At 43.3% G+C, this 25,000-nt stretch overlaps 2 protein-coding genes across 5 annotated transcripts in view; both read left to right on the forward strand.

The window, feature by feature from the left end:
• Nucleotides 1–8,715, forward strand: part of herc2 (HECT and RLD domain containing E3 ubiquitin protein ligase 2) — a 59,653-nt gene extending 50,938 nt beyond the window's left edge. For 3 of the 4 annotated variants that reach the window (XM_034531440.1, XM_034531443.1, XM_034531444.1), the window contains exons 74-89: nt 1–3; nt 1,012–1,226; nt 1,403–1,580; nt 1,652–1,813; nt 2,042–2,133; nt 2,226–2,365; nt 2,681–2,868; nt 2,942–3,139; nt 3,258–3,341; nt 4,174–4,315; nt 4,418–4,612; nt 4,721–4,833; nt 7,093–7,283; nt 7,357–7,462; nt 7,537–7,749; nt 8,348–8,715. The exon at nt 1–3 is cut by the window's left edge and continues 312 nt beyond it. In XM_034531440.1, coding sequence (XP_034387331.1) covers nt 1–3; nt 1,012–1,226; nt 1,403–1,580; nt 1,652–1,813; nt 2,042–2,133; nt 2,226–2,365; nt 2,681–2,868; nt 2,942–3,139; nt 3,258–3,341; nt 4,174–4,315; nt 4,418–4,612; nt 4,721–4,833; nt 7,093–7,283; nt 7,357–7,462; nt 7,537–7,749; nt 8,348–8,620 — 2,493 coding nt within the window. In that variant the 3' untranslated portion in view covers nt 8,621–8,715. The remainder of the gene's footprint in view (nt 4–1,011; nt 1,227–1,402; nt 1,581–1,651; nt 1,814–2,041; nt 2,134–2,225; nt 2,366–2,680; nt 2,869–2,941; nt 3,140–3,257; nt 3,342–4,173; nt 4,316–4,417; nt 4,613–4,720; nt 4,834–7,092; nt 7,284–7,356; nt 7,463–7,536; nt 7,750–8,347) is intronic. The other variant, XM_034531441.1, reaches the window with a different exon arrangement.
• Nucleotides 8,716–10,570: 1,855 nt separating this feature from the next.
• The window catches only part of oca2 (oculocutaneous albinism II), a 42,360-nt gene continuing 27,930 nt past the window's right edge, over nt 10,571–25,000 (forward strand). The window contains exons 1-12 of the mRNA XM_034531363.1: nt 10,571–10,695; nt 12,138–12,359; nt 17,694–17,783; nt 17,929–18,126; nt 18,471–18,528; nt 18,800–18,872; nt 19,871–20,028; nt 20,107–20,189; nt 20,474–20,627; nt 22,574–22,645; nt 22,875–22,940; nt 23,321–23,377. Of these exons, the coding sequence (XP_034387254.1) occupies nt 10,571–10,695; nt 12,138–12,359; nt 17,694–17,783; nt 17,929–18,126; nt 18,471–18,528; nt 18,800–18,872; nt 19,871–20,028; nt 20,107–20,189; nt 20,474–20,627; nt 22,574–22,645; nt 22,875–22,940; nt 23,321–23,377 (1,356 nt within the window). The remainder of the gene's footprint in view (nt 10,696–12,137; nt 12,360–17,693; nt 17,784–17,928; nt 18,127–18,470; nt 18,529–18,799; nt 18,873–19,870; nt 20,029–20,106; nt 20,190–20,473; nt 20,628–22,573; nt 22,646–22,874; nt 22,941–23,320; nt 23,378–25,000) is intronic.

The following is a 25,000-nucleotide window of genomic DNA, read 5'->3' on the forward strand; positions in this document are numbered from 1 at the left end:
AAGGTCCGTCTCTCCTCGTTTACCTCCATGTTCACTGAGCGGAGCCTGAACGCACCATGAGAACGTTATCATTTACCTCCATGTTCACTGAGCGGAGCCTGAAGGCATCATGAGAACGTTATCATTTACCTCCATGTTCACTGAGCGGAGCCTGAAGGCACCATGAGAACGTTATCATTTACCTCCATGTTCACTGAGCGGAGCCTGAACGCACCATGAGAACGTTATCATTTACCTTCAGCCAGTACTCATGTTCACTGAGCGGAGCCTGAACGCATCATGAGAACGGTATCATTTACCTTCAGCCAGTACTCATGTTCACTGAGCAGAGCCTGAACGCATCATGAGAACGTTATCATTTACCTTCAGCCAGTACTCATGTTCACTGAGCAGAGCCTGAACGCATCATGAGAACGTTATCATTTACCTTCAGCCAGTACTCATGTTCACTGAGCAGAGCCTGAACGCATCATGAGAACGTTATCATTTACCTTCAGCCAGTACTCATGTTCACTGAGCAGAGCCTGAACGCATCATGAGAACGTTATCATTTACCTTCAGTCAGTACTCATGTTCACTGAGCAGAGCCTGAACGCATCATGAGAACGTTATCATGTACCTTCAGCCAGTACTCATGTTCACTGAGCAGAGCCTGAACGCATCATGAGAACGTTATCATTTACCTTCAGCCAGTACTCATGTTCACTGAGCAGAGCCTGAACGCATCATCATGTAACTGAAGTGAACCTCCTGGTTCTCCGTTAGCGGTGCTGCTAACGTTACTAGCTAACGTTGCTAGCTCTCCTGTTGGTCTAAACACTGATTGGTTGTTTACAAAGTCACATGATCAGAGAAACAACTTGAGGTCATGTTCTACTGATCAAACTGATGACACTTTATTTACTCTGATGGTTAACGTGAGACTGTGGGGGGGCAGAACTGATCAGGATCAGTCACGCTTCACCTCTGTTGATCTGATGGCTCACTAAGACACCTGTTCTCCGTCCTCAGCTGTACGCTACAGGATACGGTGCCGGGGGCCGGCTGGGCATCGGGGGCACGGAGTCCGTGTCCACCCCGACGCTGCTGGAGTCGGTCCAGCACGTGTTCGTCAGGAAAGTGGCCGTGAACTCCGGAGGGAAGCACTGCCTGGCGCTGTCCTCTGAGGGGGAGGTGTACTCGTGGGGGGAGGCCGAGGACGGCAAGCTGGGTCACGGGAACCGGAGGTCCGGATCACACGGAACACGACACACACGTCTTATTAATCCATTGTTGTACATTTTAAAAAACGACTCATTTTGAGCAGATGTATTCGTTTATGAATCCCGCCACATTGTCTGGATTCTATCGTCATGGTGACGCCTCTAGTTTCCATAGTAACAGCGCCCCTTCTTGACTTCAGCCCCTGCGACCGCCCCCGTGTGATCGAGTCCCTGAGGGGGGTGGAGGTGGCGGACGTCGCCGCCGGAGGGGCGCACAGCGCCTGCATCACGGCCAGCGGAGAGCTCTTCACCTGGGGCAAAGGTCGCTACGGGCGGCTGGGACACGGGGACAGCGAGGACCAGCTCAAGCCCAAACTGGTGAGTCCTCGCTTCCTGTCACTCGGCCCGGTACTCTGTCCTCATCCCTGACGTCGGTGTGGGTCCTCCAGGTGGATGCGCTGCAGGGTCACAGGGTCATCGATGTCGCCTGCGGCAGCGGCGACGCCCAGACGCTGTGTCTCACGGACGACGACATGGTCTGGTCCTGGGGGGACGGGGACTACGGCAAGCTGGGCCGAGGAGGAAGTGACGGCTGCAAAATCCCCATGAAGGTAAAGTGTCGGGAGAAATATTAGTGTTCACTTATCTAAATGTGTTAGCTTAGCATAAACACTTGAAACGGGAGGAACGGCTAGCCTAGCTCTGTCTGAAGCATCTGGTTTGCTTATTAAAGATAGAAGTGTAAAAAGAACAAGAGATGATCCGACGACATGTTCAAACACAACAATAATAATAAATCATATCTTCAGGCATCTGATTGGTGGTTCCTTGTGTTTCAGATCGACTCGCTCACCGGCCTCGGCGTGGTCAAAGTGGAGTGCGGCTCTCAGTTTTCTGTGGCGCTCACCAAGTCTGGAGCTGTGTACACATGGTGCGTACAGCGCCACGTTGTTGTTGTTGTTGTTGTTGTTGTTGTTGTTGTTGGCAGCTCAGCAACGGTTAACGCTCCGCGTCGGTCCTTAGGGGGAAAGGCGACTATCACCGGCTCGGCCACGGCTCCGACGACCACGTTCGGCGGCCGCGACAGGTTCAGGGACTGCAGGGAAAGAAGGTCATCGCCATCGCCACGGGGTCGCTGCACTGCGTGTGCTGCACTGAGGACGGTGTGTGTGTGTGTGTGTGTGTGTGTGTGTGTGTGTGTGTGTGTGTGTGTGTGTGTGTGTGTGTGTGTGTAATGGTGTGTGTAATGGTGTGTGTGTGTGTGTGTGTGTGTGTGTGTGTGCGTGTGTGTGTGTGTGTGTGTGTGTGTGTTTAGTGAAGAAGACCATTTGGGGCCCCGAGGGTTTGATTCCCGGACCAGACGGGCCTTCTGTGTGGAGTTTGCATGTTCCCCCCCGTGTCAGCGTGGGTTCTCTCCGGGGTTCTCCGGTTCCGCATGTGAGCGTAGCCTCACGGGGATCTCTTGTGTTGCGGCTCAGGAGAAGTCTACACGTGGGGGGACAACGACGAGGGCCAGCTGGGGGACGGGACCACCAACGCCATCCAGAGGCCCCGGCTGGTGGCGGCGCTGCAGGGCAAGAAGATCAACCGGGTGGCCTGTGGCTCCGCCCACACCCTCTCCTGGTCCACCAGCAAGCCCACCAACGCCGGGAAGCTGCCCGCTCAGGTAGTGCCCGTCTGCTCCAGTAGATGGCGCCGGAGCGTTTCGTTTGTCTGACCGTCTGCGTGGTGTGTTCAAGGTCCCCATGGAGTACAACCACCTGCAGGAGATCCCCATCATGGCCCTGAGGAACAGGCTGCTGCTGCTGCACCACATCTCAGAGCTCTTCTGCCCGTGCATCCCCATGTTTGACCTGGAGGGCCGGCTGGGCCAGACGGGCCACGGACCCCCGGTGGGCTTCGACACCCTCAGGGGCATCCTCATCTCCCAGGGCAAGGTCAGCCGGCGTGACCTTTGAGACCCTTTTCGGACTTCTCGTGTGATCGGATGAATGTTAAGGACGTATTGTTTGAATGTTGCGCAACAGTCTTCATGTGAATGTCTGTGTGAAACAGGAAGCGGCGTTCAGGAAGGTGGTTCAAGCCACGATGGTGCGGGACAGGCAGCACGGCCCGGTGGTGGAGCTCAACCGGATACAGGTAGGTCACAGGAGGGTGGAGCCTCTTCCTCTTCCTCACTGAGGGGATCATGTGATGTCTTTACCCCTCATGGAGAACTCTCAGATCACGTCTATGTAGCAGGAAATTATCAAACAGAACAGAAACAAATCCTCCTCCACCTCCCCTTCTTCTTCTTCCTCTTCCCCTTCTTCTTCTTGTTCTTCTTCTTGTTCTTCCTCTTCTTCTTCTTCCTCTTCCTCTTCTTCTTCTTGTTCTTCTTCTTGTTCTTCCTCTTCTTCTTCTTCCTCTTCCTCCCCTTCTTCTTCTTCTTCCTCTTCTTGTTCTTGTTCTTCTTCTTCTTCCTCTTCTTCTTCTTCTTGTTCTTCTTCTTCCTCTTCCTCTTCTTGTTCTTGTTCTTCTTCTTCTTCTTCCTCTTCTTGTTCTTCTTCCTCTTCTTGTTCTTCTTCTTCCTCCTCTTCTTCTTCCTCTTCCTCTTATTGTTCTTGTTATTCTTCTTCTTCCTCTTCTTGTTCTTGTTCTTCTTCTTCCTCTTCCTCTTATTGTTCTTGTTATTCTTCTTCTTCCTCTTCTTGTTCTTGTTCTTCTTCTTCTTCTTCCTCTTCTTGTTCTTCTTCTTCCTCCTCTTCTTCTTCTTGTTCTTCTTCTTCCTCTTCCTCTTCTTGTTCTTGTTCTTGTTCTTCTTCTTCTTCTTCCTCTTCTTCTTGTTCTTGTTCTTGTTCTTCTTCCTCTTCTTGTTCTTCTTCTTCTTCCTCTTCCTCTTATTGTTCTTGTTCTTCTTCTTCCTCCTCTTCCTGTTCTTGTTCTTCTTCCTCCTCCACCTCTTCCTCTTCCCCCCCCCCCCCCCCTACAGGTGAAGCGGTCTCGTAGCAAAGGAGGTCTGGCGGGTCCCGATGGAACCAAGTCCGTGTTCGGTCAGCTGTGTGCCAAGATGAGCTCGTTCAGCCCCGACAGCCTTCTGCTGCCTCACCGCGTCTGGAAGGTCAAGTTCGTAGGTCGGTGTTCAGAGGTCTCCCCCCCGACCGTAAGCTCCTCCCCCTTCCCTCCCTTCCTGGCGTTCATACGTCCGCGTGTTCTTCTTCTTCTCCTCCTCTCAGGGGAGTCCGTGGACGACTGCGGGGGAGGCTACAGCGAGTCCATCGCCGAGATGTGCGAGGAGCTGCAGAACGCCCTGACGCCGCTGCTCATCGTCACGCCCAACGGCCGCGACGAGTCGGGCGCCAACCGGGACTGTTTCCTGCTGAACCCGGCGGCCAAGTCCCCCCTCCACATGAGCATGTTCCGCTTCCTGGGTACGGTCCGCTGAGGCCTCCACCGACACACACACACGGTTATTTAATTCACTTGAGCCGCTGGGCGCCCGTTTGTTCCATGTGGTCACGTGATCGTCTGACCTGCAGGAGTTCTCCTGGGCGTCGCCATCCGGACCGGAAGCCCTCTGAGTCTGAACCTGGCCGAGCCGGTGTGGAAACAGCTGGCCGGCATGAACCTGACCATCGCCGACCTCAGCGAGGTACGAAAATATATATATATTAAAATATATATCATATGTATATATTAAAATTAATATATATGTTAAATATATATATATGTATATATTAAAATATATATCATATCTATATATTAAAATGAATATATATGTTATATATGTATATATAAATAACATATATATTAATTTTAATATATACATATGATATATATTAAAATTAATATATATGAATATATATGTTATATATATATATATTTAACATATATATTTATTTTAATATATACATATGATATATATATATATATTAAAATATATATCATATGTATATATTAAAATTAATATATGTTAAATATATATATATATATAAATATATATCATATATATATATTAAAATTAATATATATGTTAAATATATATATATATTTAACATATATATTTATTTTAATATATATCATATGTATATATTAAAATTAATATATATGTTATTTATATATATATATATTAAAATATATATCATATGTATATATTAAAATATATATATATATATATATTTAACATATATATTTATTTTAATATATATCATATGTATATATTAAAATTAATATATATGTTATTTATATATATATATATTAAAATATATATCATATGTATATATTAAAATAAATATATATATATATATATCTCTTTCCTCCCGTACAAATGTTCTGCATTCATGACAAATGTCCGTTTGAAACATCGACGCTCAAATCAAATCTCCAAGATGATCCACATGAGGCCTTAAACTAAAGGGGGCGGAGCCTGTAACCGTGTGTTTGGTCAACAAAGGAAAGCCTTTCAGGAGGAAGTGTGGAACACTTCTCTCTCCGTGCGGACGTTCAAGACCCATAAAGCCCCTCATGATCCTCATGAGAACCTTCAGAGAATGCATTCCTTTACATTCCTCCTCAGATTAAACGTTAAGCTCCTCGGGGAGAAACTCAGACTGCAGAGTCCTGGAAAAGAGCAAAGGAGTCCACTCGTCTCCTCACGCTGAGATCATGAGCTCCTGAGAAGAACAAAGAACCTCCTTTTGTTCCTCACAAAGCGGTTCTTGTCTTGTGGTCGTTGCCCTTGAGGGACGAGAAAGGTTGTGTGAAGAAGAGGAGCTCACGGGATCCGTGACGCATGAATACTAAACGTACGCTCACAGAGGAATGCGTCCTGCAGGTGATCGTCTGGGCTTCTCGGAGGCCTTAAAGGGACAGTACGCAACATGTAGAGAGGACTAAATCATAAAGTGTGTTTTAGTCACCAGAAACTGGGAATCATCTGAAGGGAGTGATGCGTTCAGGGACTCATTAAGCACCACGTGCTAATAATAATGAAAGATCCTAATATTGAGTAGCAATTCTCACACACACACACACACACACACACACACACACACAACTACACACACACATAGACAGACACAACTATATACACATACACACACACACATGCACAACTACACACACACATGCACAACTACAAACAGACACATACACAACTACACACACAGACAGACACAACTACACACACACATACACAGCTATATACACATACACAACTACACACACACATGCACAACTACACACACACAGACAGACACACACAACTACATACACACACAAACGCATGCACAACTACACAAACACACACACACAACTACACACACATGCACAACTACACACAGACACACATGCACAACTACACACATACACAACTACACACACATACACAACTACACACACATGCACAACTACACACAGACACATACACAACTACACACACAGACAGACACATACACAACTACACACACACACAGACAGACACAACTACACACACATATGCACAACTACACACAGACACACATGCACAACTACACACAGACACACATACACAACTACACACACATACACAACTACACACACAGACAGACACATACACAACTACACACACAGACAGACACATACACAACTACACACACACACAGACAGACACAACTACACACACACATGCACAACTACACACACACGGACAGACACACACAACTACATACACACACAAACGCATGCACAACTACACACACAACTACATACGCACACAAACGCATGCACAACTACACACACAACTACATACGCACACAAACGCATGCACAACTACACACACAACTACATACACACACATGCACACAAACGCACACACTGAGCAGTAGTAACTTCCCCCAGACGTCTATGTTACTGTCTCTTTAAATGCCCCCAGGTCGATAAGGACTTCATCCCCGGCTTGATGTACATCCGGGACAACGAGGCCGAGGCCGAGGAGTTCGAGGCCATGACGCTTCCCTTCACGGTGCCCAACGCCAGCGGTCAGGACATCCAGCTGAGCTCCAAGTACTCGCACATCACGCTGGAGAACCGGGCGGAGTACGTCCGCCTGGCCATCAACTACAGGTGAGACTCCACCCCCTCCGCTCTGTGTCCCGCCCCCCTTGCTCGTGTTTTACTTCCTGTTTCCTCCCTCCAGGCTGCACGAGTTTGACGAGCAGGTGTCAGCGGTTCGGGAGGGAATGGCTCGAGTGGTCCCCGTCCCGTTGTTGTCGCTGTTCACCGGATACGAGCTGGAGACGATGGTCAGTGGAGTCACGTCGTCCTTGTGTCCGTCAGGCCGAGTCCCGGTTTGACCCCTCCCCCTTCCTGTCCTCAGGTGTGCGGCAGCCCGGACATCCCGCTCCACCTGCTGAAGTCGGTGGCCACGTACAAAGGGGTGGAGCCCACGTCGTCGCTCATCCAGTGGTTCTGGGAAGTGATGGAGTCCTTCTCCAACACGGAGCGGTCCCTCTTCCTGAGGTTCGTCTGGGGGCGAACGCGCCTGCCGCGCACCATCGCCGACTTCCGGGGGCGGGACTTTGTCGTGCAGGTAAGAAAATATCTGACCGTGAGGTAGGAAACGCAAAAAACGTGTTTTCTTTAATCGTTTATCGGTCAAAATCTGTAAAAAAAGTGTCAGACATTCATCTTTACGACGGTCCCTGAACACATCGCGTGTTTACGAACGCCTCAGAAAAAGAAACCGAGACGAAGCTTTAAATGTCGTGTTTAAAGGAAACTTTAAAGAACCGAGGTTTTAAGAGGTCACCTGAATGCATCCTCAGACCTTTTAGCTGGCGGCGGCGTGTCGGAGCCACACAACTACACACACACAGCTACACACACACACACACAACTACACACACTCACACACACACAACTACACGCACACACACACACAACTACACACACACAGCTACACACACACAACTACACACACTCACCCACACACAACTACACACACACACAACTACACACACACAGCTACACACACAACTACACACACAGCTACACACACACACAACTACACACACTCACACACACACACACAGCTACACACACACACAGCTACACGCACACATCATTGGGTGTTGGCCCCTGAACACAGCAGCATGACTCCTCCTCCTTTGCCCCTCCCCCCCCTGCAGGTGCTGGATAAGTACAACCCCCCCGACCACTTCCTGCCCGAGTCCTACACCTGCTTCTTCCTGCTGAAGCTGCCCAGGTACTCGTGTAAGCAGGTTCTGGAGGAGAAGCTGAAGTACGCGATCCACTTCTGCAAATCCATCGACACCGACGACTACGCCCGCATCGCGCTGTCCGGGGAGCCGGCGGCCGACGACAGCAGCGAGGACTCCGACAACGAGGACGCCGACTCCTTCGCATCGGACTCCACCCAGGACTACCTGACGGGACACTGAGCACACACACACACACACACACTGAGCACGCACACACACATGAACACACACACTGAGCACACACACACTGAGCACACACACGTTGAACACACACACACACACACTGAGCACACACACACACACACACACTGAGCACACACACACACATGAACACACACACTGAGCACACACACACACACACACACTGAGCACGCACACACACATGAACACACACACTGAGCACACACACGTTGAACACACACACACACACACTGAGCACGCACACACACATGAACACACACACTGAGCACACACACACTGAGCACACACACGTTGAACACACACACACACACACTGAGCACACACACACACACACACACACTGAGCACACACACATAGGCACACACACACTGAGCACACACACGTTGAACACACACACTGGGCACGCACACACACTGAGCACACACACACACATGAACACACACACGCACACACTGAGCACGCACACACACATGAACACACACACACATGAACACACGCACACACACACACACATGAGCACACACGCGTCTGCGGGGGGAGATGTGCAATGAGCTGAAGAGAGGAACTGATTAGTTTCTTTAAAACATAATTATGTATATTGTTCCAGTTTGATTGACAGCGCTGTGGTAGAGCTCCGCCCTCTGTGTGACGTGCTCCTCTCTAGGTTGTATATAGAATACATGTACGACAACACAGTAGTCTCACTTCCTGTTTCCGTCTATAAAAACATTTTTAACTTTAAGTTATTGTTTCTCACCTTGCCCCCCCCCCCCCCCCCCCCCCCCCCCCCCCCCCCCCCCTCTTAAAGAATGTACATACTATGATCGTGCCATGTGTTCACAGAAGGTCTCATTTCTGCATATTCAATGTTAATACATTTATGTTAATAAATTCAAATGCAAAAAGAGCCGGAGCTGTGTGACGATGTGGGTTCAAGATTCACAACGAAGACTTCTATACAACCAGAGGAGTCGCCCCCTGGTGGTCAGGAGAGAGAATGCAGCTTTAACACATGAAGCATAGACTTCTATACAACCAGAGGAGTCGCCCCCTGGTGGTCAGGAGAGAGAATGCAGCTTTAACACATGAAGCATAGACTTCTATACAACCAGAGGAGCCGCCCCCTGGTGGTCAGGAGAGAGAATGCAGCTTTAACACATGAAGCATAGACTTCTATACAACCAGAGGAGTCGCCCCCTGGTGGTCAGGAGAGAGAATGCAGCTTTAACACATGAAGCATAGACTTCTATACAACCAGAGGAGTCGCCCCCTGGTGGTCAGGAGAGAGAATGCAGCTTTAACACATGAAGCATAGACTTCTATACAACCAGAGGAGTCGCCCCCTGGTGGTCAGTAGAGAGAATGCAGCTTCAACACATGAAGCATAGACTTCTATACAACCAGAGGAGTCGCCCCCTGGTGGTCAGGAGAGAGAATGCAGCTTTAACACATGAAGCATAGACTTCTATACAACCAGAGGAGTCGCCCCCTGGTGGTCAGGAGAGAGAATGCAGCTTTAACACATGAAGCATAGACTTCTATACAACCAGAGGAGTATATAAATGTATATAGTTTAAAATGTATATATTTTTTAAATGTATATATTTTACAATAGAAGTCACGTGACCAGGAGTACAATAGATGAAGAACAATAGGTGAACCTTTGTGATGGTTATTTGACAGTTTGAAGACGTCTCTTCTCTCTGAGTAAAGAAGAGTAGATCACGGGTTCTGTTCTGTAGGTCACCATCAGCGTGAGTGCACCTCAGGATGGTGATGATGATGGTGATGATGATGATGATGGTGATGATGATGATGGTGATGATGGTTCCTGTCTTGCGTCACATGACTGCTTGGTGTGTGTGGGTCAGACGCTCAGCAGACTCATTCATCCAGGAGTCTCCTCCGGCTGCCTCTCCTCTGCATGTGATGTCTGCTCTCACTACCAAGGGCCCACAAGACCAGGCTGACCCCCTCCCCCGGTCCCACCCCCCCTCCCCCGGTCCTGCCCCCCTCCCCCGGTCCCCTTCCAGGCAGCAGGGAGTCCTGACCGGGTGACTCCCCCTCAATGGGGGACATAGTCTCCTTTCTGAGAAGGGAGCGAGCTGTAGACCCTCCAGCTGGAGTTCAGGTTCCTGTTGAGACTCATTGTTTTATTACCTTTTACACATTCTATTGTTCGTTTATTTTATTCTTATGTTTTTAAATATATAATTTTATTTATTTTTATATATATAAATAAATAAATAATTTGTAATCAGCATTAATATTAAAGATGTGACATTCAGTTTAGCACTAGGAATGTTTTACTTCAAGTAACTGTTGTGAAACTGTTCTTTTCTCAGGAGGAGGAGGTCAGGGGGGGGGGGAGGGGGGGGGAGGAGGAGGTCAGGGGAGGGGGGGGGGAGGAGGTAAGGGGAGGAGGGGGGGAGGTTTTTCTGCTGTTGCTGCAGAGCAAACTGTCCACTCCTCAGCTCCTCAGCTCCTTCACTCCTTCACTCCTCAGCTCCTCGTGTCGGGGACGAGAAGACGAGAAACACCTCGGCCTCCTTCTTCTTCTTCATCTTCATCTTCATCACTGTCGGAGCCTCTCAGGACTTTCTGCCTGGTTTTATTTTGTGATTTTGACTGTTGGATTATTTAACATCTTCATCTTCTTCATCTTCTAACAGGTGAGTCTCTCTTTTAGGGTTTTTAAGCTTTACTGCTGAACATCATGAGCTCTAATGCTCAATGTACTTGTACGGATGGCCGACTATACTTTATATTATTATTAATAATAATACATCAAAGGCACTTTACATGAACAATAAAAGTAAGAACAATAGTAAAACGAGGCTGAGACAGAAAAAACATTCATGACTAGCATCAAATTCTAAATTATCATTATTATTATTATCACTATTATTATTAACGAGGATATTTAATTTTAACGAGGATCAACTCGTTATGACGCTCGTTGCTTCTCATTCTCTGAAGATTATGACGTCATTATGAAAAGGCACGAGTTCGACTTTTCATGTGATCAATAATCCCATCGGCTTTGTGACCTCACGCTGACCTCCTGCTGACCTCACGCTGACCTCCTGCTGACCTCACGCTGACCCCTGACCTCCTGCTGACCTCACGCTGACCCCTGACCTCACGCTGACCTCCTGCTGACCTCACGCTGACCCCTGACCTCACGCTGACGTGCATCGCCCGCATTTTTAAATAAGTACGTGTTAACGTGACAAACTACGTCTCGTGAACTCTGCGGGTTCAAAGGTCAGATGAAGCTCCTTCAGATCGTGATGAACTTGTTAATTGGTTAATTGAAATCAGGTGAGGAGGAAAGTTATGAAAGACAACAGATGAAAACATGAAAGGAACTTTGTAACGTTAGATCTTCTCGCCAATATTTCCACATAACCAGCAGGTCACATGACCTCTAAATATGACCTCTACTCATATTTAGTGTTTCTGCGTCTTTCAGCTCCTTGTTTTGGTTTTCCAGCCGTGACCCTAACGACCTTCTCGCCTCCTCCAGCCTCGCCATGTTCCTGGAGAACAAGAACAACCTGGAGATGGAAATGGCTCAGGCCTCGGCTCAGGGCCTGCAGGGCCGCGGCAGCCTGAGGTCACCGGAGGTCGTCGCCGGAGACTTCGGGGAGCTCCGCCTCCTGGAGGGCATCTCGGAGAGGAGAGACGCCCACAAGCTGCAGCACAGAGAGGACGGGTAGGGAGAGGTCCCACTCTGTTAAAATAAACCTAAATGTTGATATCATCCGTTTCTGACCACGTTTCAACATGCGTGTACGCTCTTCAAGACGTTTTAGTGAAAGGATTTGATTTTGTTTAAAATAAGTAATAACTTTTGGTTTTCCACGGGACACGGACAGCGCTCTCCTGGGTGAAAGTCCTGTGTTTGACCTTTAACGGGTTGTTAAAGCCCCGCCCCCCCCAGACAGAGGCCTCGCTTCAGAACGAGTTAAATGTTGAGTTGTGAAGATTTAGTTGTAAACATTGAGTTGTAAACATTGAGTTGTAAACATTGAGGTATACATTTATTTATAAACATTGAGTTGTAAACATTGAGTTGTAAATATTGAGTTGTAAACATTTATTTATAAACATTGAGTTATGAATATTGAGTTATAAATGTTGAGTTGAAAACATTTAGTTATAAACATTTAGTTGTAAACTGAATTGTAAACATTGAGTTGTAAATATTGAGTTGTAAACATTTATTTATAAACATTGAGTTATGAATATTGAGTTATAAATGTTGAGTTGAAAACATTTAGTTATAAACATTTAGTTGTAAACTGAATTGTAAACATTGAGTTGTAAATATTGAGTTGTAAACATTTATTTATAAACATTGAGTTGAAAACATTTAGTTATAAACATTGAGGTGTAAACATTGAGGTATAAATGTTGAGTTATAAATATTGAGTTGTAAACATTTAGTTGTATACATTTAGTTGAAAACATTTAGTTATAAACAGAGTTATAAACATTGAGGTATAAACATTGAGGTATAAACTGAGTTTTAAACTGAGTTGTAAACATTTACTGCTGAACATCATGAGCTCTAATGCTCAATCTACTTGTACGGATGGCTGACTATTCTTTATATTATTATTATTATTATTATTATTATTATTATTATTATTATTATTAATAATAATAATAATACATCAAAGGCACTTTACATGAACAATAAAAGTAAGAACAATAGAAAAATGAGGCTGAGAGACGATGTTATAACAGAAAAAACATTCATAACTAGCATCACATTCTACATTATTATTAATAGTTATAAACATTGAGTTATAAACATTGAGTTGTACATATTGAGTTGTTATAAACAGTTATGAATGGTGAAGGTGTGTTTATTATTAACTGGTGAAGGTTTGTTCATTATTAACTGGTGAAGGTTTGTTTATTATTAACTGGTGAAGGTTTGTTTATTATTAACTGGTGAAGGTGTGTTTATTAATAACTGGTGAAGGTTTGTTCATTATTAACTGGTGAAGGTTTGTTTATTATTAACTGGTGAAGGTTTGTTTATTAATAACTGGTGAAGGTTTGTTTATTAATAACTGGTGAAGGTTTGTTCATTAATAACTGGTGAAGGTTTGTTTATTATTAACTGGTGAAGGTTTGTTTATTAATAACTGGTGAAGGTTTGTTTATTAATAACTGGTGAAGGTTTGTTCATTAATAACTGGTGAAGGTTTGTTCATTATTAACTGGTGAAGGTTTGTTTATTAATAACTGGTGAAGGTTTGTTTATTAATAACTGGTGAAGGTTTGTTTATTAATAACTGGTGAAGGTTTGTTTATTAATAACTGGTGAAGGTTTGTTTATTAATAACTGGTGAAGGTTTGTTTATTAACTGGTGAAGGTTTGTTCATCTTGTCTCGTGCTCCTCGTCTGGAACATCACGCTCGGCCTGCTGGGTAAAGACTCAGTGGGCGGAGGATCATTTACTCTCAGAGACTTACCGTGTCTCTGTTACTCAGAGGGGGGGTGAGGGGGGGGGGGGGGGGGGGCTAATCTCAAACTCGTGGTTTTGACGTTATTGGGATTAAATTGAGGAATTTCTTGCTTTGTGAATTTCGGCCAAAGTTGCATGTGACAGAAACCTGCTGAGTTAACGTGAGGATGTAAAATAATAATGATGATGATCATATTAATAATGATAAAAATAATGATGATGATGATAATAATAATATTAATAATGATGATAAAAATAATAACAATAATAAAGGTACAATTATTATTAATAATAATAGTAATACAAATAACATTAATAATAGATAATAATATTTGTTATAATAATAATGGATTACAGTAAAGAAAAATTGACAGAATGAGCAACACACTTGATAAAATTAGATTAAATATGATGAAATAGAATGCAAAACATAAAATAGATGAATAGAGATGATATGAAAACTCAAAGTATTTCTTTATTTTATGAAGATCTCACAGAATTTATTTTTCTGCATCAAAAGAAAATGTGTATTAACGTCCTATTACGTCCATGAACATGTAACAAGGTCAACTTTAATATTTTGATCTTAACAAGGAGTCACATGACTGTGTAATAACAAACGGTGTTTTGGCTTCTTTTAGCTCATTGTTTTGGTTTCACAGACAGCGACTTCCTGTTTAGAGACGGGCAGGAGGACAGAGGGCAGCATTTAGCAGCTAGACAGGAGGAGACCAAAACAGAGCTGTTGTTGTTGACTCCCACTGAAAGCTGTTGTTGTTGACTCCCACTGAAAGCTGTTGTTGTTGACTCCCACTGAAAGCTGTTGTTGTTGACTCCCACTGAAAGCTGTTGTTGTTGACTCCCACTGAAAGCTGTTGTTGTTGACTCCCACTGAAAGCTGTTGTTGTTGACTCCCACTGAAAGCTATTGTTGTTGACTCCCACTGAAAGCTGTTGTTGTTGACTCCCAATTAAAGCTATTGTTGTTGACTCCCACTGAAAGCTATTGTTGTTGACTCCCACTGAAAGCTGTTGTTGTTGACTCCCACTGAAAGCTGTTGTTGTTGACTCCCACTGAAAGCTGTTGTTGTTGACTCCCACTGAAAGCTGTTGTTGTTGACTCCCACTGAAAGCTGTTGTTGTTTTTTTCTATGTTTATAGAAGTGAACAGACTTTATGTGTATAGAAGTAAACAGACTTTATGTGTATAGAAGTAAACAGACTTTATGTTTATAGAAGTAAACAGACTTTGTTTATAGAAGTGAACAGACTTTATGTGTATAGAAGTAAACAGACTTTATGTGTATAGAAGTAAACAGACTTTATGTTTATAGAAGTAAACAGACTTTGTTTATAGAAGTAAACAGACTTTATGTGTATAGAAGTAAACAGACTTTATGTGTATAGAAGTAAACAGACTTTATGTTTATAGAAGTAAACAGACTTTATGTGTATAGAAGTAAACTGACTTTGTTTATAGAAGTAAACAGACTTTATGTGTATAGAAGTAAACAGACTTTATGTGTATAGAAGTAAACAGACTTTATGTTTATAGAAGTGAACAGACTTTGTTTATAGAAGTAAACAGACTTTATGTGTATAGAAAAAAACAGACTTTGTTTATAGAAGTAAACAGACTTTATGTGTATAGAAGTAAACAGACTTTATGTGTATAGAAGTAAACAGACTTTATGTGTATAGAAGTAAACAGACTTTATGTTTATAGAAGTAAACAGACTTTATGTTTATAGAAGTAAACAGACTTTGTTTATAGAAGTAAACAGACTTTATGTGTATAGAAGTAAACAGACTTTTTGTGTATAGAAGTAAACAGACTTTGTTTATAGAAGTAAACAGACTTTATGTTTATAGAAGTGAACAGACTTTGTTTATAGAAGTAAACAGACTTTATGTGTATAGAAGTAAACAGACTTTTTGTGTATAGAAGTAAACAGACTTTGTTTATAGAAGTAAACAGACTTTGTTTATAGAAGTAAACAGACTTTGTTTATAGAAGTAAACAGACTTTATGTGTATAGAAGTAAACAGACTTTATGTTTATAGAAGTAAACAGACTTTATGTGTATAGAAGTAAACAGACTTTATGTGTATAGAAGTAAACAGACTTTATGTGTATAGAAGTAAACAGACTTTATGTGTATAGAAGTAAACAGACTTTATGTGTAAACAGACTTTATGTGTATAGAAGTAAACAGACTTTATGTGTATAGAAGTAAACAGACTTTATATTTATAGAAGTAAACAGACTTTATGTGTATAGAAGTAAACAGACTTTATGTGTATAGAAGTAAACAGACTTTATGTGTATAGAAGTAAACAGACTTTATCTGTATAGAAGTAAACAGACTTTATGTTTATAGAAGTAAACAGACTTTGTTTATAGACGTGAACAGACTTTATGTGTATAGAAGTAAACAGACTTTATGTGTATAGAAGTAAACAGACTTTATGTGTATAGAAGTAAACAGACTTTATGTTTATAGAAGTAAACAGACTTTATGTTTATAGAAGTAAACAGACTTTGTTTATAGAAGTAAACAGACTTTATGTGTATAGAAGTAAACAGACTTTATGTGTATAGAAGTAAACAGACTTTATGTGTATAGAAGTAACCAGACTTTATGTGTATAGAAGTAAACTGACTTTGTTTATAGAAGTAAACAGACTTTATGTGTATAGAAGTAAACAGACTTTATGTTTATAGAAGTAAACAGACTTTATGTGTATAGAAGTAAACAGACTTTATGTTTATAGAAGTAAACAGACTTTATGTGTATAGAAGTAAACAGACTTTATGTGTATAGAAGTAAACAGACTTTATGTTTATAGAAGTAAACAGACTTTATGTGTATAGAAGTAAACAGACTTTATGTGTATAGAAGTAAACAGACTTTATGTGTATAGAAGTAAACAGACTTTATGTGTATAGAAGTAAACAGACTTTATGTGTATAGAAGTAAACAGACTTTGTTTATAGAAGTAAACAGACTTTATGTGTATAGAAGTAAACAGACTTTATGTGTATAGAAGTAAACAGACTTTATGTGTATAGAAGTAAACAGACTTTGTTTATAGAAGTAAACAGACTTTTAGTGTATAGAAGTAAACAGACTTTATGTGTATAGAAGTAAACAGACTTTATGTGTATAGAAACAGAATTTGACAGGTGGAGGGTAAAAAGCTTTAATATTAGGAGTTCTGGCCTTCAGTTTTGGCTCGTGGTTGGTTTCCATGACGACTCTTCTGCTGCCAAAGAAATGACACGAGACACGACTCCATGAATTAGTGGTCAATAGTTTAAATACATATCTGTATATATGAACTGCTGCATGATGAAACCAACAGGAAGTTGAGGCATCACGGGTTGACAACAGAAACGAGTCAAAGTGTGTGTGTGTGTGTGTGTGTGTGTGTGTGTGTGTGTGTGTGTGTGTGTGTGTGTGTGTGTGTGTGAGACCAGCTGCTCCGCCACCTGCCGGGTCACAAAGGTTCTGTCGGCTGGAGGTCAAAGGTCACCAGCTGCTCTTTTGAATGTTGTTTCTGCAGCTTCAGCGTGGTGAACGTCCTCAGAGGGAAAAGCAACGCCGCCGGCCTGTCGGAGAGGTCGCCGCTGCTCCGGTTCTCTCAGGACGACAGGTCGGTTTCACCTTGAAGATTATTCATCTCGCTTAGAGCCACAAAGCATCCAATAGTTAATGAAAACAATATACTGTATTTTAATAATTCTGATACAATTTGACTTCAAAACATTAAACACTCAGATGGTGACTCTGTTTTCCAGTATGACCTACATGACCTTACACGACCCCGGCTTCGTCGGAGGGGAGGAGCTCTGGGACGGCGGCTCCCTGGACCTGGAGAAGAGGTACCGGCTGGGCAGCGAGGTCACCGGTCTGTCAGAGTCCAGGTCCGGCTCCTCGGAGAAGAGCGACCCGCTGGACCACCTCAGCCTCAGCTTCAGACTCACCAGCAGCATGAAGTGAGATACACATGTTTCATATGATACACATGTTTTCATATGAAAACAATGTTTTAATATGATACACATGTTTTCACAGTGATACAGATGTTTTACATGATACAAATGTTTTTACGTGATACAGATGTTTTCACTGTAATACAGATGATACAGATGTTTTTACATGATACATATATAAACTATGTTTTAACTCAGAGATAAAGTTAATGACATGAATCTTAGAATTTAGAATTCATTATTTCCATAATTTTAGAACACAATAGTTTCATCTGGTGAGGTTTGAATCCACAGCAATAATCTCTAATTATTATTCTACTGAACTTTTCATTCTTCTGTCTTTTCAGATGCTGCTTCAGAGTCTCCAAAATTGCCACGATGTTTACTATCGTCGTCCTCTGCAGTGTAAGCGCAATAAAACATAACAAAAACAATAATAAACCTCCTAATAATGAACTAATGTTTGTGCTAAAATAAAACTACACAATGTGTCACTTCTTTTTTCCTCTTAAAGGAAAAGTCCAACATGTTCGGAACTGAATCCAAATGAAAGTTCACATTGGAGTGTTTACTGAGCGTTCTGCACGTTCTGCACGTTCTGCACGTTCTGCACGTTCTCCTTTTCTTCTTGATGTGTGTGCGTCGCCGACTGAGTGAAGCGTTGTTCTGCTTCCAGCTGTTCTTCAGCATGTATCCAGACCGAGACGACCCCTGGAGGATGCTGGCGGTCTCCTCAACAGACAGTTTCTGTATCTTTTTCTGCACATTGTTATTTTATGATTTGTTCTGATATTAGAAACAAAAGAAGACCCTGCAGACCAACAAGGAGAGAAATGGAACCGGAGATGATGGAAAGGGTCGGAAAGAGACGTTAAATGACCACAAAGAGACGTTAAATGACCACAAAGAGACCAAAGAGACGTTGAAAGAGAAACATTAAATGACCACAAAGAGACCAAAGAGATGTTAAAAGAGAGACGTTAAATGACCACAAAGAGATGTTAAATGGCCACAAAGAGACGTTAAATGACTACAAAGAGACATTAAATGACCACAAAGAGACATTAAATAACCACAAAGAGACGTTAAATGACTACAAAGAGACCAAAGAGACATTAAATGACCACAAAGAGACATTAAATAACCACAAAGAGATGTTAAATGACCACAAAGAGACATTACATGACCACAAAGAGATGTTAAATGACCATAAAGAGACTTTAAATGACCACAAAGAGACACAAAACAACTTCAAACAACCCAAAATGACTACAAGGGGATCCAAAAGGACAATGACACCTAAAATGACTAGAAAAGACTAAGAATGTTGACGAAGAGACACAAAACAAGTCACAAGAAAATAACATTTAAATTAGCCCAAATGAGTAGAAAGAGACTGAAAACGACCAGAGAAACGTGATGAAAAGTAAAAAACTACAAAGAAATACAAAACAACTTGAAAATGATGAAGATGTCGTATGACTGAATTTAGATGAGAAACATCCACAAAACAACTTCAAGACGCACAAAACAACTTTATAGAAACGTAAAAACATCAGTAGATAGATGCAAAATGACCACAAAGGTCAAATCAAGTCATAAATAATAAGATAATAAATGGCCTGCTGCTGGACTCCAAGGCTCGACTGGTTTCATGTTCTGAAGAAGAACCCTTCGGTTCCAAATAGTAGAAACTTTGTCTTCAATATTCAGAAGTCCTCCAGATGTTTGTCTTGACCGTCTGCAGCGATGAACCTCACGGACTTCGGAGACAACGCTCTGCTGAAGCTGCAGGTGGGCGGGCCTTTCAGCGGAGGGAAGCTGGACCCCGACAACCAGGACTACATCCTGGTCCAGGTGGAGCAGACGGAGCAGACGGGCCAGCGGAGGAGGAGGACTCAGCAGGTGAGGGGGTCTACGTGAGCGTCGTCATCTTCATCATCGTCATCAGCCGACTCATCGATCCTCTCTGTCTGTGATCAGGTGATCTATAACTGGACCATCCCTCTGCACCGAGAACGAAGTGACCAGATCCTGGTGACCAAAACATTTGAGATGCTCAGCAGGTATCTTTGTAGTTGTTTTGTCTCTTTGTAGTCGTTTTGTCTCTTTGTAGTCGTTTTGTCTCTTTGTAGTTGTTTTGTCTCTTTGTAGTCTTATTTTTGTATTATTAATTACATACACTCAGATATTATTATAGAATGCCTCCGTACATCCAGAGCTTTTATTAACAAAGTTATTTTTTAAATGCCTTGCCAAGGGTTATTGTTATTGTTGTTGTTGAGTGTGTGTTGTTGTTTACTCCAACGTAACAAACATTTCAGGAATGTTCACTGTCTGGTCTCCATAGCGACCCCATCGTCATCTCGGTGCAGGCCTTCCTGCAGGAGGGCGATGTGGTGCCGCTGTCCATGACGCACCAGGCGCTCTACGTTACCGTGGAGACGCAGGTGGTCATCGCCGGGGTCATCCTGACGGGGGTCTACGTTCTCATCATCTTTGAGGTGTGAGTCTGTTTGTGTGTCTTTCGTGCGGTTGGTCTCCTTGAAGTGATCTTTTCTAGTTTCTTGTGTCTCTTTGTAGCTTCTCTTTGCAGCTGTTGTATGTCTCTTTGTAGCTTCTCTTTGCAGCTGTTGTATGTCTCTTTGTAGCTTCTCTTTGTAGCTGTTGTATGTCTCTTTGTAGCTTCTCTTTGTAGCTGTTGTATGTCTCTTTGTAGCTTCTCTTTGTAGCTGTTGTATGTCTCTTTGTAGCTTCTCTTTGCAGCTGTTGTATGTCTCTTTGTAGCTTCTCTTTGTAGCTGTTGTATGTCTCTTTGTAGCTTCTCTTTGCAGCTGTTGTATGTCTCTTTGTAGCTTCTCTTTGTAGCTGTTGTATGTCTCTTTGTAGCTTCTCTTTGTAGCTGTTGTATGTCTCTTTGTAGCTTCTCTTTGCAGCTGTTGTATGTCTCTTTGTAGCTTCTCTTTGTAGCTGTTGTATGTCTCTTTGTAGCTTCTCTTTGCAGCTGTTGTATGTCTCTTTGTAGCTTCTCTTTGTAGCTGTTGTATGTCTCTTTGTAGCTTCTCTTTGCAGCTGTTGTATGTCTCTTTGTAGCTTCTCTTTGTAGCTGTTGTATGTCTCTTTGTAGCTTCTCTTTGTAGCTGTTGTATGTCTCTTTGTAGCTTCTCTTTGAAGCTGTTGTATGTCTCTTTGTAGCTTCTCTTTGCAGCTGTTGTATGTCTCTTTGTAGCTTCTCTTTGAAGCTGTTGTATGTCTCTTTGTAGCTTCTCTTTGCAGCTGTTGTATGTCTCTTTGTAGCTTCTCTTTGAAGCTGTTGTATGTCTCTTTGTAGCTTCTCTTTGAAGCTGTTGTATGTCTCTTTGTAGCTTCTCTTTGCAGCTGTTGTATGTCTCTTTGTAGCTGTTGTATGTCTCTTTGTAGCTTCTCTTTGAAGCTGTTGTATGTCTCTTTGTAGCTTCTCTTTGTAGCTGTTGTATGTCTCTTTGTAGCTTCTCTTTGCAGCTGTTGTATGTCTCTTTGTAGCTTCTCTTTGTAGCTGTTGTATGTCTCTTTGTAGCTTCTCTTTGTAGCTGTTGTATGTCTCTTTGTAGCTTCTCTTTGCAGCTGTTGTATGTCTCTTTGTAGCTTCTCTTTGTAGCTGTTGTATGTCTCTTTGTAGCTTTTCTTTGCAGCTGTTGTATGTCTCTTTGTAGCTTCTCTTTGTAGCTGTTGTATGTCTTTGAAGTTTTTTATGTTTTTACGAGTAAAAACTCTTATTTTCCAAACTTCAAATGTATGAAAAACACAGTAAAGGTTTGGTTTAATATTAGATGGAGAAATACTTAGTCGGTTTAATAAAAGATTGTTGTTTATAAATAAATCTTAAATAAATAAGTCTTTTGATCTTTTACTTCCTGGTTTATGATTACGTGGATTCCATACTCCGTATTTTGTTAGATTTCTAGAAATTTCAGCAAAATAAAATAATTATCAGACGAACGCCTGCTCCGGTCGGATATGATTAGTTATGGATGAGCTCGTCTTGTATTTAGGACGAAGGCCTCGGGTCCCAGAGTCTTCATCGGTGGCGTGAATGTCAGGAGAAGCTCTGATGTCTAATAACAGGCTGCGGCTTATTAATGAGGATGCATCATACATGAGATGAGCTGTCTGTCATCTTTAACTTATGCATTTATGGATATTCAAACCGAGGAAAACAACTAAAATATCGTAGAACGATGAGAATGTCCCTTTAATTACAGTTTGAGATGCAGGCTTATTTAATGAAGGATGCAAATATAGTAAGAATAAAACACTGGTTCCATGAGATACAAATCAATAACACCATAGAATGAAATATCATATACCACAACAAACATGTCAAATGGATAAATGCCCAGCTGTAAATGCATCATATGTTGACTTCTTTGGTCCAGAGGCGTTACATGTTGTGTTTATGATTCCTCTTCAGATCGTGCATCGTACGCTGGCGGCCATGTTGGGCTCTCTGGCAGCTTTAGCCGCTCTGGCCGTCATCGGAGACGTGAGTCATGTAGACATAAATATGAGTTAGAAATCATAAGGAACATTAGGGACAGCTTAGATAAGTTAAGCAGTTAAGCTGCAATCAGGTATATATATATATCTATATACATATATATATATATATATATATATATATATATATATATATATATATATATATATATATATTATTATCACTATTATTATTATTGTTGCTCCTTCTCCTCATAACTCTTTGTCTCCCTCAGCGACCCAGTCTGGTGACGGTGGTCGAGTGGATCGACTACGAGACGCTGGCTCTGCTCTTCGGCATGGTGAGACTTTAAGTTTTATGGGGGGGGACGTGGGGGACATAGGGGGGACATAGGGGGGACATGTGGGGGACATAGGGGGGAAACATGGGGGGGGACATAGGGGGGACATATGGGGGACGTGGGGGACATAGGGGGGAAACATGGGGGGGACATAGGGGGGACATAGAGGGGGACATAGGGGGGACAGGGGGGACATAGGGGGGACATATGGGGGATATGGGGGACATAGGGGGGACATATGGGGGGGACACGGGGGGGGGACAGGATGGGGACCATGGGGGGGACATGAGGGGGGACATGGGGGGACAGGAGTGTCCCTGCAGGAGACGGCATGCACTTTGTAAATATCAGTGTGACATAATAATCTCATTTTGTTCCAGATGGTGCTGGTCGCCATCTTCTCAGAGACCGGCTTCTTTGACTACTGCGCTGTGAAGGTGAGCCGTCTCACGGAAAAGACTAAATTAGAAGTGTCAGTCGAGAGAACGTGAAGGCGGGCCGAGCTGCAGCGAGGTCACACTTCCTGTTTACAGCTGTTTACAGAGTGACAGCTCTGTTTTAGAGGCGTCGCCGAGGCGACAGGCTTTGAGCTATTTCTGAAAGGATACAGCTCCACTTATCTGACACGAGCAGGATGACCTCTGTGATGTGGGATGACCTCTGTGATGTGGGATGACCTCTGTGATGTGGGATGACCTCACGTTCTGACGCCTGTCGTTCCACCTCGACTCGACAGAACTGGTCCATTTGAAATGAGCCCCTTTTGTTTCATATTCAGGGAAGAAGGAATCGCGTATTATATTTGAATGCTTTCTGATAGACGTCACCTTGAAACTTCTTAACTTAGATCCAGAATAATAAAAGACGACGTATTGAGTCTGTTATTCTTAGTAGAAGATACGACCTTCATCCTCTGAAGGCGGTCTTGCAGGCTTGTGCATTTTAAGTGTGATTAAACAGCTGGTCTGAGAACAGGAGGTGGCCATATAGCATGACTTATGCTATATTAGCATGAAAGAGTGAGGTTCTATATTTGTAATTAGTACACTTCCACTACACAGACCAGGGCCCAAAGAGGCCGGGGCTTCAATATGTCACTCAAAGAGAACCAACCAGGAAGAGTCTCAAAATGACTACAAAGAGACCCACGACGACTACAAAGAGACCCACGACGACTACAAAGAGACACACGACGACTACGAAGAGACACACGACGACTACAAAGAGACACACGACGACTACAAAGAGACACACGACGACTACGAAGAGACACACGACGACTACAAAGAGACACACGACGACTACAAAGAGACCCACGGCGACTACGAAGAGACCCACGACGACTACAAAGAGACACACGACGACTACAAAGAGACACACGACGACTACAAAGAGACACACGACGACTACAAAGAGACACACGACGACCACACGACGACTACAAAGAGACCCACGACGACTACGAAGACACCCACGACGACTACAAAGAGACCCACGGCGACTACGAAGAGACCCACGACGACTACAAAGAGACACACGACGACTACAAAGAGACACACGACGACTACAAAGAGACACACGACGACTACAAAGAGACACTCGACGACTACGAAGACACCCACGACGACTACAAAGAGACCCACGGCGACTACGAAGAGACCCACGACGACTACAAAGAGACACACGACGACTACAAAGAGACACACAACGACTACAAAGAGACACTCGACGACTACAAAGAGACACACGACGACTACAAAGAGACACTCGACGACTACAAAGAGACACACGACGACTACAAAGAGACACTCGACGACTACAAAGAGACACACGACGACTACAAAGAGACACACGACGACTACAAAGAGACACTCGACGACTACAAAGAGACCCACGACGACTACGAAGAGACACACGACGACTACAAAGAGACACACGACGACTACAAAGAGACACTCGACGACCCACGAAGACTACAAAGAGACACACGACGACTACAAAGAGACCCACGACGACTACAAAGAGACACACGACGACTACAAAGAGACACTCGACGACCC

This window comes from Cyclopterus lumpus, chromosome 4 (assembly GCF_009769545.1).
Source record: "Cyclopterus lumpus isolate fCycLum1 chromosome 4, fCycLum1.pri, whole genome shotgun sequence".
NCBI classification, from domain to species: domain Eukaryota; kingdom Metazoa; phylum Chordata; class Actinopteri; order Perciformes; family Cyclopteridae; genus Cyclopterus; species Cyclopterus lumpus.